This window comes from Hyla sarda, chromosome 1 (assembly GCF_029499605.1).
Source record: "Hyla sarda isolate aHylSar1 chromosome 1, aHylSar1.hap1, whole genome shotgun sequence".
NCBI classification, from domain to species: domain Eukaryota; kingdom Metazoa; phylum Chordata; class Amphibia; order Anura; family Hylidae; genus Hyla; species Hyla sarda.
Window position 1 is genome coordinate 46,716,671 of NC_079189.1, and position 16,117 is coordinate 46,732,787.

The 16,117-nt window shown below is 40.8% G+C and overlaps 1 protein-coding gene across 1 annotated transcript in view; it reads left to right on the forward strand.

The window, feature by feature from the left end:
• The window catches only part of NSD2 (nuclear receptor binding SET domain protein 2), a 117,014-nt gene that overhangs the window by 67,693 nt on the left and 33,204 nt on the right, over positions 1-16,117 (forward strand). Inside the window, 4 exon segments of the mRNA XM_056541252.1 lie at positions 544-717; positions 3,956-4,166; positions 7,059-7,159; positions 11,434-11,509. Of these exon segments, the coding sequence (XP_056397227.1) occupies positions 544-717; positions 3,956-4,166; positions 7,059-7,159; positions 11,434-11,509 (562 nt within the window).

The following is a 16,117-nucleotide window of genomic DNA, read 5'->3' on the forward strand; positions in this document are numbered from 1 at the left end:
CCTCATTCTCCCCCTGTCTTGTATTATGCAGAGCTGCGCTCTCCATCCTCCGGGGGAGGGGGTTGAGAGGGCGTGGCTTAATAATCTCCTGCAGATTGTCCTCGGGTTCTGCTCTAGCCAGCTGGGGGGCTCTGAGCAGCGGCCCCCGGATCCTGGAATCAGCTGATGGCCGCCACCGCCCCCTCCATACACCCTGAGCACCAGTGTGAGGTGCAGACTTGCATTGGCTTCTGCGCCTCACACCGGCATTAAAGAAAAATAAGGGGGACGTCTGTCTGTCCCTGCTTGCCCGATACAGGGCTAAATCTATGACAAATTCACCTGCCCGGTGCCCGAAACTACTTGTCCCGGGCGTCGGGCGATAGGATTTCCACATCCCTGTCCCTAATGGGGCTCCACAATGCTGATGTGAACATAGCCGTATGCAAAGTATTTGGATGTTCTACTTTTATCAGTGCATGAATGCAGTCCCTTCTATAGTATTCGAAAGGATTACTGTGAATTTGAGATGTTTCCTTTTTTTTTTCTTCTTCTCCTCTCTAGGTAATAAGTGAACAGCCCGACGCATCCAGCGAAGAGATTGAAGAGTTACTCGAGTCGCAATGGAACATGCTCAGCGATAAACAAAAAGCTCGCTATAATACAAAGTTTGCCATAATCACCTCGCCCAAATCTGAAGAAGACTCTGGTAAACCTGATACTGCACTGTACTCTAAGGCATTTAAATAGCTTTCATGATGCTTTGCAATGGGAGCAAACCTTTCTACTAATCCCTTTTACTATAATATATAAATATATATATATATATAGCCCATTGTTTTGTATGTTCCACATAGACGCAGCTACATTTCCTTCTCTTTTATCGTTTTATGTATAACACAGATGTAGAGAGTCTATTTTGTAGCATTGAAAAGAAAAAAAACAAAAACGTAAGAAATCCTTGCTTACCTGGTTTACGTTTGATCAAGATGCTGTTCCCCGTATAGAAAGAGTCTTACACGAAGCATTGTCTCCAGTTAATTCATTTTGTTTTCTTCCTAGCCAGTTTTGATGCAATAATAATCTACACCCGCTATAACACTTCCCCCACCTGTAAGGGTTTGTTCACACAGTGGATTTCCCCCAATACCGCAGAAATTCCACAGAACGCAAAATTCCGTAGAAATTCAAGCCCCATTAATTTCAATAGGATTCCGCCGCAGAATTCTGCAAGATTATAAGACTGATCTTATGTTTCTGCGGAATGTGGAAAGCGTATTTTCCGTGACGGAGTGCCCGCCGCGGAAATTCATGGGACAGCGGAATCCCATTGAAAGCAATTGGCAGTAAATTCCTTTTGGAATTTCCGGCAGAATTCTAAAGCAGAATTCCACATGGGAATTCCGCCGTGTGAGCAATACCATAAGGCTCCTGTTTGCTGCAGTGGTTGTTTAGATAGGTGAACACCGACTCTTTATTTAGAGATGAAGTGCAATGCCTTTCAGAATACATTTATTATAAGCAGAGTCATTAAAGGGGTTACTCCGCTGCTCAGCGTTTGGAAAATAAACCGTTCCGAACGCTGGAGCCGGGAGCTCGTGACGCCATAGTCACGCCCAGCTCCTTCAATGCAAGTCTATGGGAGGGGGCGTCCTCCCATAGACTTGCATTGAGGGGGCGTGGCGTGACGTCATGAGGGGGCGGGTCTATGACACTGCAAGCTACCGGCTCCAGCGTTCCAAATGCTGAGTAGTGGAGTACCCCTTTAAGTTTTATTGCAAACGTATATATGTCTGTGGATGAAAAGTTTCTGGATGACCTGTGTTAACAAAATACTTAGGCCCAATGCACACTATGCATTCAGTGCGGAATTCGGCCTGCAACCGCCTCCTGTTGTTATCAATGAGATTCTGTTATGAAAAATCTTTCGCCTGGAATCACGCTGCAGTCAATGGGATGGCGCTAAATGTCCACACGGACATCAAGCGCCAATTCCCAAGGAGGCTGTTACAAGCAAATTGTTCTTGGAATATCCGTAGTGCGCACAGGCCCTTACCATCTTGATTCAACTCGAACATCTCTCTACATTACGTTATTCCTTTTGGAAAAGTATACATAAATTGTGGAATAGTCAGCGAAATGAATAATAGGGAGAGATGGCAAAGAAAATGCTTCCGTTTATGGGGTGTGAAAGAATTTACTGAAACAGACATTTTCACGACAGGGGCCCTTCAAGAAGGTAGGGGGATCACCTTCTATACTAATAGAAACAGGGCCTAGTATTTTCCTAAGTAACTTTGGAAATCTGATTATCATAGAAGCCTTAAAGGGGCTCTCCGCTGCTCAGCGTTTGGAACAAACTGTTCCGAATGCTGGAGTCGGGAGCTCGTGATGTCATAGCCCCGCCCCCTCTTGGTTATGCCCTGCCCCCTCAATGCAAGTCTATGGGAGGGGGCTTCACGCCCCCTCCCATAGACTTGCAATGAGGGGGTGGGGTGTGACATCATGAGGGGGCGGGGCTATGACGTCACAAACTCCCAGCTCCAGTTTGTTCCGAACGCTGAGCAGCGGAGTACCCCTTTAACACTGTCATCCTTTATGCTATGAGGACCCCTGCAATCTTAAAGGGTGATGGCATTTTGCTTCTATCTGCCGTCCCTTTCAGTATAACAGGCTGCAGCACTGACTTATTTTCCCAGTTGCTGTTATAAAGGGGCTGCAGCAGTAAATAAGGACTGTGGTCCTTTTTCTTCTAAGGATTGATGGGAGTCTGAGGGGTCTGACCCTCACTGATCATAGTCATGGCATATCTTAGCACTTTATAAAATTGGTTGGGGGGGAATCTTTTATCGGTTTATAAAACCTGCTGTAAAATGCCCGATTACGAGTTATCATAGGGTAGTTTGTCTCCTTTTGTTTTCCCCAGCCATCCCATTCAGGGCTCTCAGATAGAGGACACAAAGAACTTCTCTGGTTTTAATTTGAAAAAAAAGTGCAATACTTCAGTTCTCCTGCGGGAGTGCTGTAGTGAAACAAAACACTTGCTGCTAAATCCCCCCACAAATCTTAGAATTTTTTTTTTCTTTTCATCCAAAGACAGATAGACATTTTTAATAAAATGGTGTAAAAATGCAACTACATTATAGGCTGCTGAACATTGGTGACAAAGTTTACATTTATCAATTCCTGGTGCTCTTGTATTGCAAGCAATGTTGGGCTGACCCAATAGAGACCTTCGTGATATATTCATAGGATTCCAGTGGTCTGATCCAAGTCTGGTCCACTGTTCCTTGTAGAGGGGTGACTCCTAGATTTCATTGCGGACTGGTTCCTGCAGCCAAACCAGTGGGAAAACCCTGGTAGGGGTATGTTCAGACGAGCGGATTTTCCGTGCGTATTTCGTTGCGGATCCTCCGCTGAAGGACCTCTGTATGCTGCCTTTACATGTGCCTGCTTGGATCGGCAATACAATATGATGTGCAGGTCGCCATGCGCAGTATACTCGCACATCGGGGCAGCTCTCGGCCTAGCTCATTGAGCAGGGGGAGTGGCCACGATGTGTGCGAGTACACTGCACATGCGCGGCGACTCGCACATCGCTTCAGTGTGTCTGCATGTAGCGGCGTTTTGCCACTCCAAGCAGGCACATGTAAAGGCAGCATACAGCGGTCCTTCAGCGGAGGATCCGCAGTGTAAAATACGCTGCAAATCCGCTCGTCTTAACGCACCCTAACTCTGTTTTCAGCTATAGCTTCCTATATCCGCACTTTTACCTCTGTGTCTTTCATCGCCTGTTCCCATAGAATAGTCTTCTCCAACCTTCTGTAAAACTACAACTCCAATCATTTAGCCACAGATTGGTTTGGGGAACACTGCAGACTAAACTCTATGGCAAAGTGCTGCCCCATAGTATCATACTGGGATATTTATGTGACTATAGAGAAGCATCACACAACTACAGGCCCTATAAGCCTAGGCCTCCTCCGGCACCGGAGCTCTGATTTGTCTGTATCTCCTGCAATTGTCATGGAATATAATTGGATCTCGGTTAGATTGGGAACAACCACAAAAACAAAAAACAAAACAAAAACCCTTCTGTGTCCTTCAAGGTGCAACACCGAAGACTGCGCGGGAAGTCAAGTGGAATGTATTCCAAGAGCTACCAAAGAGGCGATCAAGATCAAGAAGTAAATGAAATTCATGTTGCTAATTTCTCCACAATTTCATGGAATTTTAAGTGTGTAGAGATGGTGTTTTATTTTTTTTTTTTTTTTATTTTTTTTGTCTTTTTTAAAATTTTTACATTTTTTTTTTTTTCCTGGAAAAAAAAACAACTTAACAAAACCCACAACCAACTGCATGTAATACTCATGGCAGGGTTGCAGAGTTTGCCAAGACGTGTCCCGTGACATTTCTCTCCTTCTGTCCCTCCCACCAGATACACCTTATACTCCCCCCCCCACCCCCGTCTTCTGTCCAGCTAGATATTAAGCAGCGTCTTGTGCCAAGTTGCTTGTAATCTCCAAGATGCAGGCGGCTTCTGGCATGTGTGTCTCTATAGGAGGACTTTAACGTGTACTCTCTTACTGTCATATGGCTTCCTTATGAAGACTGCTTGTAAATAACTTTTTATCGTGGTTCTAATATCGCCTCGCCCCCCTTTTCATTGTGCAGTCCCCCCCACCCCTCCCCCACATTGTATCCACGGTCAGTAACAGCACAGTGGTCCTCCTGATACTTTAATGGTGACCCCTCTCCATCCTAATAAACAAGTCATTTCATCTGTTTTATACATGGAGTATCTATCGTGATGTTGCAACTTGCTAGATTTGTCAGAGATGCAAAGTTCCTTCTCCTTTTTTTTATTATTTTTTTTTATTATTATTTTTTTTTTCTTTGTGTGACATCTGAATCCCTGGGGGGTGGGGGGAGGGCACCCACTTTTTTTTTTTTTTTAATTTTTTTAAATTTTTTTTGGTGTATTATCAAAGTCGCATGTTACCGAATCATGCTAACACAGTAATGATGGAAGGAAAACTGTGATTATTTATATGCTGTGCATCCTGTGCTTACGATTTCTTTAGGTAAATGGGTGACTATAGCCAGCAATAAATAAAACAATTGACCTTTTACTTGGCGTTGGTTAAGTCCTGTCTTTGTGCACACTACACATACATACAAGTGAGGGTCATGACTTGCTGCAACTCTCCAATATCTTTTGGGAGGGGGGTAAAGGAAAAACCACGGCACTTGAAGAATTCCACCCGTAGTCCACAAAGTATATTCCTAATAACCCCATTGCTTCTGGCTGTATTTATTGACTATATCTCCGATGTCATGTTCACATGCAGCTATTCTCCCGTTCAAGCATGCCTTCTAGGGCAGTGGTCTCCAACCTGCGAACCTCCCGATGTTGCAAAACTACAACTCCCAGCATGCCCGGACAGCCGTTGGCTGTCCGGGCATGCTGGGAGTTGTAGTTTTGCAACATCTGGAGGTCCGCAGGTTGGAGACCACTGTTCTAGGGGATAATACCCCCATAACATTTTATGCCACTATACACTGTTCTCTGCATGCAGAGTGTAAAGCTTAAAAGGGGTATTCCAGGCCAAAACTTTTTTTTATATATATCAACTGGCTCCGGAAAGTTAAACAGATTTGTAAATTACTTCTATTAAAAAAAAAATCTTAATCCTTCCAATAGTTATTAGCTTCTGAAGTTGAATTGTTGTTTTCTGTCTAACTGCTCTCTGATGACTCCATGCAGTTCCTATGAGGATATTCTCCCATCATGCACAGCTCCCGGGACGTGACATCATCATTGAGCAGTTAGACAGAAAACTTCAGAAGCTAATAACTATTGGAAGGATTAAGATTTTTTAATAGAAGTAATTTACAAATAAATCTGTTTAACTTTCCGGAGCCAGTTGAGATATATATATATATATATATATATATATATATATATATATATATATCTCAACTGGCTCCGGAAAGTTAAACAGATTTGTAAATTACTTCTATTAAAAAATCTTAATCCTTCCAATATATATAAAGGTTTTGCCTGGAATAACCCTTTAAGGGTCTCTTCATGCATGTCACAGAAAGAAGGGTATCTTTTTCCAAAAAAAAAAACAAAAAAAACTCAGTGCTGTGGTTTCTCCTTTTGTTGTTGTGTTAGGGTGGGTTCACATCACGTTTTCTCCCATACGGGAGCGCATACGGCAGGGGGGAGCTAAAACCTCGCGCTCCCGTATGTAATTAATTTCAATAAGCCGGCCGGAGTGAAACGCTCATTTTTGCACCGTATGCGCTTTTTCCCCGGTCCTAAAACTGTGGTCAACCACGGTTTTAGGTCCGGTTGTAAAAGCGTATACGGCGCAAAAATGAGCCGACCGGACCGAACGTTTCACTCCGGCCGGCTCATTGAAATGAATAACATATGGGAGCACATAGGCATACGGGAGCGCGAGGTTTTAGCTCCCTCCTGCCGTATGCGCTCCCGTATGGGAGAAAACATGATGTGAACCCAGCCTTACATGGGTTTTCCGTCACATACATTTCTGGCACAGTGATATGTTACACCATGTAATGTATGATCTAGTTGGGTCCCAAAAAGTATGGGGCTGCTTTGCTTCAAGGCGCAGAATGCCCATTCAGCTCCTGTTGGTGGCAGATGATAGTCTATAGTCTGTGCCTTTGTTTCTCCCTGATAGTCGGGCACAAGGAATAGTAGCCATAGGGGCGCAGCATCAGCAGTCAGTGGGGTCCCAGTGGCCGGACCCCATTGGATCATACATTTATGGCATTGATAAATCGGCCATAAATGGAAGGGGTAGGATTCACAAGCAGCAGAAATTTTCGAATTCAGATGACTGGGATAATAGCAGCAAATCTGCCGCGTGTGAATCCACCCAAAGCCTTGGACCGGAGTGCTGGGTCTGCTTTGCACTGTTCTTTTTTTACATGGGCCTATTGCTTTAGATCTTCCATAAGAAATGTGATCAAATGTTAGCGAGGTGAGTCTATCGTATTCCTGGGTATTTTTCATACACATTTCGCAACCTCCCCCCTTAAAGGTAGATTGCATGGAAATGCACGAAACCACATAGAGGCGGACGACAAAGCGCCTGATGAGGAAGCGGCTCCTCGGAAGAGGCTCAGGACCCCAAATCAGAAGGTAACGTCTTTCCATGTGTCCCAGTCTTATACTAACAAAGTAGTGGAGGTCTAGAACTAACCCTGCAGCCAAATTTCCAGATCACTACATGATAATCTGAGGTCAGTAGGGTGAGTAAAGTGGGGGGCAGTGTGTGTGTGTGTGTACATTTTATTTATTTATATATATATATATATATATATATATATATATATATATATATATATATATATATATTTTTTTTTTTTTTTTATTAATATAATTATATATATTTTTTTATTAATATAATTATATATATATATATTTTTTTTATTAATAAAATTATATATATATATATATATATATTTTTGTATTAATATATATTAATATAATTATATATATTAATATAATTATATATATAATATTAATATAATTATATATATATATATATATATATATATATAATTTTATTAATAAAAAAAATATATATAAAACGCCCACACACATACTGTCCCCACTTTATAAGATTGTATATATAATTACATGTGGACCCTGCCTCAAGTTTTCAATTGTATACAATACATATGCATTCACTGCATATACATATCTATTTATCTTTAGGCTTTCTACACATTTGTGAAGTTGAGGCAGGTGGCACATTTGTCAATATTTAAGCCAAAACAAGGATTGAGGTTAAAAAAAAAACCACAGATAATCTGTCCAATATATATATATATATTTTTTTTTTTGGGATGAAAATGGGCAGATCCACTCCTGGTTTTGTCTAAAAAAAAATATTGGGAAAATGCTACGTGTGAACCCTGCCTAATGGCCCTGGTCGAAATCTGCAGCTAAGAACAACAACTCCAAAAAACAATGTTCTGCAACATGAAATTGCTTTCTCTAACATAGCAAAGGGATTCTGAACCTATTCTGAGCAACCTTTGAGACTTACTAACTTGCAAACAGCGTAAACCGTGTCACGATGAGACGTCTTTATGCGCGGTGATAGGCCTCAAATCCCACACACCGTCTTCTCTCCGGCTCAGTGTTTCCCAACCAGGGCGCCTCCAGCTTTTGCTAAACTATAACTCCCAGCATATCCGGACAGCCGTAGGCTGTCCGGATATGCTGGGAGTTATAGTTTTGCAATGGCTGGAGGCACCCTGGTTGGGAAACACTGCTATTTTAACATTAGGGAGAGTAAGTATTGTTTTTTTTTTTTTTTTTCCCTTCACATACAATCCCATCTCTATTTGCATCCAAAGACAATTCTGCTGGTCGTTACTCCTCAAAGCGAGCATCATGTGACCAAACAAAGGTAGTCGCTCTCCCAGTCCTCCCAGAATGCATTGCACTGGTAATGAGAAACCAGAGGAATTTGGAATTAAGCTTTGCTTGTAAAGAAAGCAAAACACCACGGGAGTCAACCAGAGGGCCAAACATCTCCCTCCCCCTTCTCTTCCTGTAGTCCTGTCTTTGGCGTGACCCTGTAGACCATTAAAGGACGGCACATGTTACTGCACCAAGCCGCACGCCTATATTGCTGTGTGCATTGTAATAGTGCAAGCCTCTGTTGTTATATGTACGTGCGCCCAACAGACTAGAAAATCAATTCCTAACAAAGGGGTCTATATAGGCTTGATTTGCAACCATTACTTCAATGCATCAAATTAATAAATAAATAAATGACAATGCAGATTACAAGGATCCTACTGTCCTGTGTATACAGCTCCAGTGCATAGCTATGTGTCCATAAATTCACAATGTTTCCGTCTTACTTACAATAGGAAGAATTACTGCAGCGTTATACTACACAGGGATAGGCTGTAAGCTGTAGCTCTTTTACACAAGACACTAGGATAGGTTTTAGTCTAGTAGCAAAGGGTTAAAGGGGTACTCCGGTGAAAAAAATTTTTTTTTTTTATGAACTGGTGCCAGAAAGTTAAACAGATTTGTAAAATCACTTCTATTAAAAAATCTTAATCCTTCCAGTACTTTTTAGGGGCTGTATACTAAAGAGAAATCCAAAAAAGAAATGCATTTCCTCTGATGTCCTGACCACAGTGCTCTCTGCTGACCTCTGCTGTCCATTTTAGGAACTGTCCAGAGCAGGAGAAAATCCCCATAGCAAACATATGCTGCTCTGGACAGTTTCTAAAATGGACAGCAGAGGTCAGCAGAGAGCACTGTGGTCAGGACATCAGAGGAAATGCATTTCTTTTTGTATTTCTCTTTAGTATACAGCCCCTAAAAAGTACTGGAAGGATTAATATTTTTTTATTAGAAGTGATTTACAAATCTATTTAACTTTCTGGCACAGGTTGATTTAAAAAAAAGTTTTCCACCGGTTGAAAACTAAAAAAATAAAAAATCAATTGGTGCCATAAAGTTAAACACATTTGTAAATTACTTCTATAGAAAAAAAAATCTTTACCCTTCCAATACTTTTTTGCAGCTGTATGCTACTGAGGAAATTCGGTTCTTTTTTTTATTTCGTTTCTATCTTGTCCACAGTGCTCTCTGCTGACACCTCAGTCCGTATCAGGAACTGTCCAGAGCAAGAGAAAATCCCCAATGCAAACCCTATGCTGCTCTGGACAGTTCCTGACACGGACAGAGGGGTCAGCAGAGAGCACTGTGGACAAGACAGAAAAGAAATTCAAAAAGAACAGAATTTCCTTTGTAGCATACAGCTGCTAAAAAGTACTGGAAGGGTAATGATTTTTTAATAGAAGTCATTTACAAACAAATCTGTTTAACTTTCTGGCACCAGTTGACTTATAAAGACCTTTAAAAATAAAAAAATAAATAAAAAAAAAGTTTTCCACCGGAGTACCCCTTTAAGCACTATTTATACACAATTTTTTAGGCATTATTTATACACGTGTGTATATATATATATATATATATATATATATATATATATTTGTATGTGTGTATATATATATATATATATATATATATATATATATATATAGCAAAAAAAAAAAAGTGTGTGTGTGTATATATATATATATGTATGTATATATATGTATGTATATATATATATATATATATATATATATATATATATATGTATGTATATATATATATATATATATATATATATATATATATATATATATATATATATAATGGACATGGACTGTAATAGGCATCGCCCGCCCTGCCAGGGCGCTACGGCCATGAAGGTAATGCTGCTATCTTTGTTCCAAGCTAGGGGAACGTAAGTTCTGCAAATCACAAGGTTTCTTTCGGATTACCGTAAATACTGTAATTGACTTCATGCGTCTGGGGATTTTCTGCATCCACCTTCTGTAGTGGATTAATCGGCTAAAACCCCTTGTACACAGAAACGGCACCCCAGCGATGATGACGTGAAGAGTCATCAAAACTGGTGCAAAGAAGTCAATTGGTTTTCCATGCCAACCACTTTCTAAAAAAGCGTGCCTCCAGCTGTTGCAAAACTACAACTCCCAGCATGCCCGGACAGCCGAAGGCTGTCCGGGCATGCTGGCAGTTGTAGTTTTGCAACAGCAGGAGACACACTGTTTGGAAAACCACTTGGGTACCATGGGGAACTTTTTTTTTTCCTGCACCTCCAGACATGACCCCTTAAATAGTTTATATCTATATAATGTGTGTAAGTATAAACACATCCGTCATGCAGTTTTGCATTTGCAAAGCTTTCTATTCTCCCAGCCCATAATCCTGTCCAGATGTGTGAGCAGTAAAATACAATGAATTGATTTATTTCTCAGAAACAGCGCCTCCCTTATCCATGGCCATGTCTGGTGTTGCGGCTCATCCTTATTCACTTTAATGCAGAACGGAGTGTGGGTCTGGAAGTAGGCAGCTATATATAATTTTCTGTATTTTGGAATTATGACATCCGAATGGAACTTTTCATCCCCTCACTCCCTTCCAGACCCCCTATATGATCCTATTTGTTCATGATGCTGCAGACGCACAGTGTCCGATCACTTCCTGTCCTCACATGGCATGCGTAGCTTTGGGTTGAAGGGTTCTCTTCTACAGTCTTTCCACCAGATGGCAGCCAAGGACAGGTATTCTGTATAATGGACGAATATATTCCTATATTAATCCCCCCCCCCCCTCTATAATTTACATTTAATAAACCCTTACATCGGACGCGTTCTTTATATAGTAAAATATTTTGGCTTTTCAGTAAGAAATTCAGGCACTAAGCAGCGTGAATAAAAAATGGATGCATAGTTTTAGGAAATGTCTCTTTTTTTCACCTTTTGTTATTGACTTTGTTTTGTTTGTTTTCTTTCCCCTCTAAATTACAGCTAGTGGCAGCCAGTAATGAAAAGCCCTCCAGGAACTGTAGAGGCAGAGAAAGCGTCCCTGTTAAGTCCCAGACAGGTAACACACACACACTGGAATGAATGTAGAAAAGCGATTCCCGAAACCCCGAGCAAACAGATGATGCTGGGAAAAGATGTTGACAGCTGCTAATTTTCCCTGTAGTGGCATCTACAGGGGAAATGTAGTATTGCATGCAGCTGGCAATAGTGACTCTTTGGTTATAAACAAAAATTGGTGTTGCTTAACCCCCTTAACGACAAAGGACGTAAATGTACGTCCTGGTGAGGTGGTACTTAATACACCAGGACGTACATTTACGTCCTAAGCATAACCGCGAGCATCGGAGCGATGCCCGGATCATGCACGGCAGGTCCCGGCTGCTGATCGCAGCCAGGGACCCGCCCGTAATGGCGGACATCCGCTCAATCGTTATTAACCCCTCAGATTCCGTTATCAATACAGATCATGGCATCTGCAGCATCGCGGTCACTAAAATGTATGATCGGATCGCCTGCAGCGCTGCCGCGGCGATACGATCATCCAGCAAGGCAGACGGAGGTCCCCTCACCTTCCTCCGCTGCCTTCCGGGAGTCTTCTGCTCTGATCTGCCTTCCCGCAGACCAGAGCAGAAGATGACCGATAATGCTGATCAGTGCTATGTCCTATACATAGCACTGAACAGTATTAGCAATTGAGTGATTGGTTTAAATATTCCCCTATGGGGACAATAAGAGTGTGTAAAAATAAAAGTAAAAAAATAAAGTAAAAAAAATTTTTTGGAAAAACTCCCTCCCACCAATAAAAATTTAAATTGTCCCATTTTCCCTGTTTCACCCCCAAAAAGTGTTAAAAAATATTTTATATACATATTTGGTATCGCTGCGTGCTTTAATATCTGAAATATTAAAATAAAATGTTAATGATACCATACGGTGAACGGCGTGAACATAAAAATAAAAAAAAGTCCAAAATAGATTAGATAGCTTTTTTTATAACATTTTATTCCCCAAAAAAAAAATGGATTAAAAGTTCTATATAAGCAAATATGGTATCAATTAAAAATTACAGATCACGGCGCAAAAAATGAGCCCTCATAACGCCGCTTATACGGAAAAATGAAAAAGTTTTATAGGTCTTCAAAGTAGGGGGATTTTAAACGTACTAATTTGGTTAAAAAGTTTGCGATTTTTTTTTTTAAGCGCAACAGTAATAGAAAAGTATGTTATCATGGGTATCATTTTAATCGTATTGACCCAAAGAATAAAGAACACACGTCATTTTTACCGTAAATTGTACGGCGTGAAAACGAAACCTTCCAAAATTTACAAAATTGCAGTTTTCTTTTTAATTTCCCCACACAAATAGTATTTTTTTGGTTGCGCCATACATTTTATGGTAAAGTGAGTGATGGCTTTACAACGGACAACTGGTCGCGCAAAAAACAAGCCCTCATACTAGTCTGTGGATGAAAATATAAAAGTTATGAATTTTTGAAGGCGAGGAGGAAAAAACGAAAACGTAAAAATTAAATTGTCCTTAAGGCCCAAATGTGCTGCATCCTTAAGGGGTTAAAGGAGTACTCCAGCGCAAAATAACTTATCCCCTATCCAAAGGATAGGGGATAAGTTATAGATCGCGGGGGTCCGAGTGCTGGGGCCGCGGCAGTCTGCAGGAAGTGAAGTTTCGTTCCCAGCAGAAAGCCGCGGCAGACACGCCCCTTCCATGTATCTCTATGGGGTGTTACTGTGCATATCCTCAGATCAGTAAAAACTGATTTGGGACAGATTTACTAAGATTGGCATTTTATACCCAAACTTAAAGGGATACTCCAGTGGAAAACAATATTTTTCGAATCAACTGATGCCAGAAAGTTAAAGGGGTACTCCGGTGGAAAACATTTTTTTTTTTATTAACTGGTGCCAGAAAGTTAAACATTTTGTAAATGACTTCTATTCAAAAATCTTTACCCTTTCAGTACTTTTTAGCAGCTCTATGCTACAGAGGAAATTATTTTCTTTTTGAATTTCTTTTCTGTCTGCTGATACCTCTGTCCGTATCAGGAACTGTCCAGAGCAGGAGAAAATCCCCATAGCAAACCTATGCTGCTCTGGACATTTCTTGACACGGACAGAGGTGTCAGCAGAGAGCACTGTGGACAAGACAAAAAATAAATTCCAAAAGAAAAGAATTTCCTCTGTAGCATACAGCTGCTAAAAAGTACTGGAAGGGTAAAGATTTTTTTAATAGATGTAATTTACAAATCTGTTTAACTTTCTGGCACCAGTTGATTGAAAAAAAATGTTTTCCACTGGAGTACCCCTTTAAACAGATTTGTAAATTACTGCTATTTAAAAATCTTAATACTTCCAGTACTTATCAGCTGCTGTATGCTCCATAGGAAGTTGAGTAGTTATTTTCAGTCTGACCACAGTGCTCTCTGCTGATACCTCTATCCATGTCAGGAACTGTCCTGAGAAGGAGAGGTTTTCTATGGAGATTTTCTCCTACTCTGGACAGTTCCTGACATGGACAGAGGTGTCAGCAGAGAGCACTGTGGTCAGACAGAAAAGAACTACTCAACTTCCTCTGGAACATACAGCAGCTGATAAGTACTAGAAGGATTAAAGGGGTATTCCAGGCAAAAACTTTTTTTTATATGTCAACTGGCTTCGGAAAGTTAAACAGATTTGTAAATTACTTCTATTAAAAAATCTTAATCCTTCCAATAGTTATTTGCTTCTGAAGTTTTCTGTCTAACTGCTCAATGATGATGTCACGTCTCGGGAGCTGTGCATGATGGGAAAATCTCCCCATAGGAGCTGCACAGCTCCCGGGACGTGAGTCATCAGAGAGCAGTTAGACAGAAAACCGCAACTCAACTTCAGAAACTAATAACTATTGGAAGGATTAAGATTTTTTAATAGAAGTAATTTACAAATCTGTTTAACTTTCCGGAGCCAGTTGATATTTAAAAAAAAGTTTTTGTCTGGAATACCCCTTTAAGATTTTATATAGAAGTATATTATAAATCTGTATAACTTTTTGGCACCAGTTGATTTAAAAAAAAATGTTTTCCACTGGAGTATCCATTTAAAGTATTACTGTCATAAAGAAATGCTTTTTGACAGGTCATGGAGACGTCAAAACTTTTGATCTATCAGGCTCTGGATGTTGAGACTCCCACTGATATATTTATGGAAGAAGAGCTCATATAGGCATCATGTTGCTCGCTGCAAGAGACAGACTGTATAGAATAGTGTTTACCAACCAGGGTTCCTCCAGATGTTGCAAAACTAAAACTCCCAGCATGCCCGGACAGCCAAAGGCTGTCCTGGCATGCTGGGAGTTGTAGTTTTGCAACATCTGGAGGCATTCTGGTTGGTAAACACTGCTCTATAGAGAGAAACACTTAAAGGGTAGCTCCCACCATCCTATTTTTTTTTTTCTGTCCCTGCCTATTGCCAATCTATCCCTAACCCCCTCCCTGCATTTAATTTTTCTTTTTACTATATTAACTTTTTGTCTGCCTGGTAGTGTGCTCACTACCAGGCAGACTTCCCCAGCAGGCACCACGTCACTGATGCCTGCTGGGGACAACACTTCCGCCCTTAGTTTATCTACACAGGGTGCCTCCAGCTGTTTCACCACTACAACTCCCAGCTTGCCCTGACATCTATAGGCTGTCAGGGCATGCTGGGAGTTGTAGTAGTGAAACAGCTGGAGGCACCCTGTGTAGATAAACTATAAGTTAGTGCCATACGGCGCAAGCCCGTTCCCTCAGTCAAAGCCCCCCCCCCCCCCGTTCCCTCCATCACAAGTGTGCAGGGGCTGCAAGTGTGCACGCCAGGCTGCAGCCGGCCACTAGGAGGGAGACCCCTAGTGGCCGGTTTTCAAATGTAAATTACACCATGTTAATAAAAAAAAATAATAATAATGAAACTATATTAGAGATGTGTTGTAGTACATAATTACTACAACATAACAAAAAAAAAGTTGGTGACAGTGCCCATTTAACCGTATGCTTCTCCCGCCTCTGGCAATCGGTGGGGGTCTAAAAGCTAAGACCCTGACAGATCAAAACTTTTGACATGTGACTATGACGTGTCAAAAGCTTTTATATATATTTTTTTTCTAAATCTAACAAGTATCAGTGACACGTGAAGTAACTTGTCACCTATCCACTCAAAGGTAATATTCATCAATAGAAAAACCATGATAATTTCTTCCAAAAACAGCATCACACCTGTCCTTGGCTGCATTGGCTTTAGTGGAACTGAACCTGGGGACAGTGGTTTCCCTGTTTTTGGAAAAATTGAGCTGTTTTTCTTTTCCTGGATAATTCCTTTAATCCCTTAAGGACGCAGCCTTTTTCCGTTTTTGCATTTTTTTCCTCATCACCTTCTAAAAATCATAACGCTTTCAATTTTGCACGTAAAATTCCATATTATGGCTTATTTTTTGCGCCACCAATTCTACTTTGCAGTGACTTTAGTCATTTTACCTAAATTTCCACGGCGAAACGGAAAAAAAAATTAATTGTGCGACATTGAAGAAAGAAACACCATTTTGTAACTTTTGGGGGCTTCCGTTTCTGCACAGTACATTTTTCGGTAAAAATGACATCTTATCCTTATTCTGTAGGTCCATACGGTTAAAATGATACCC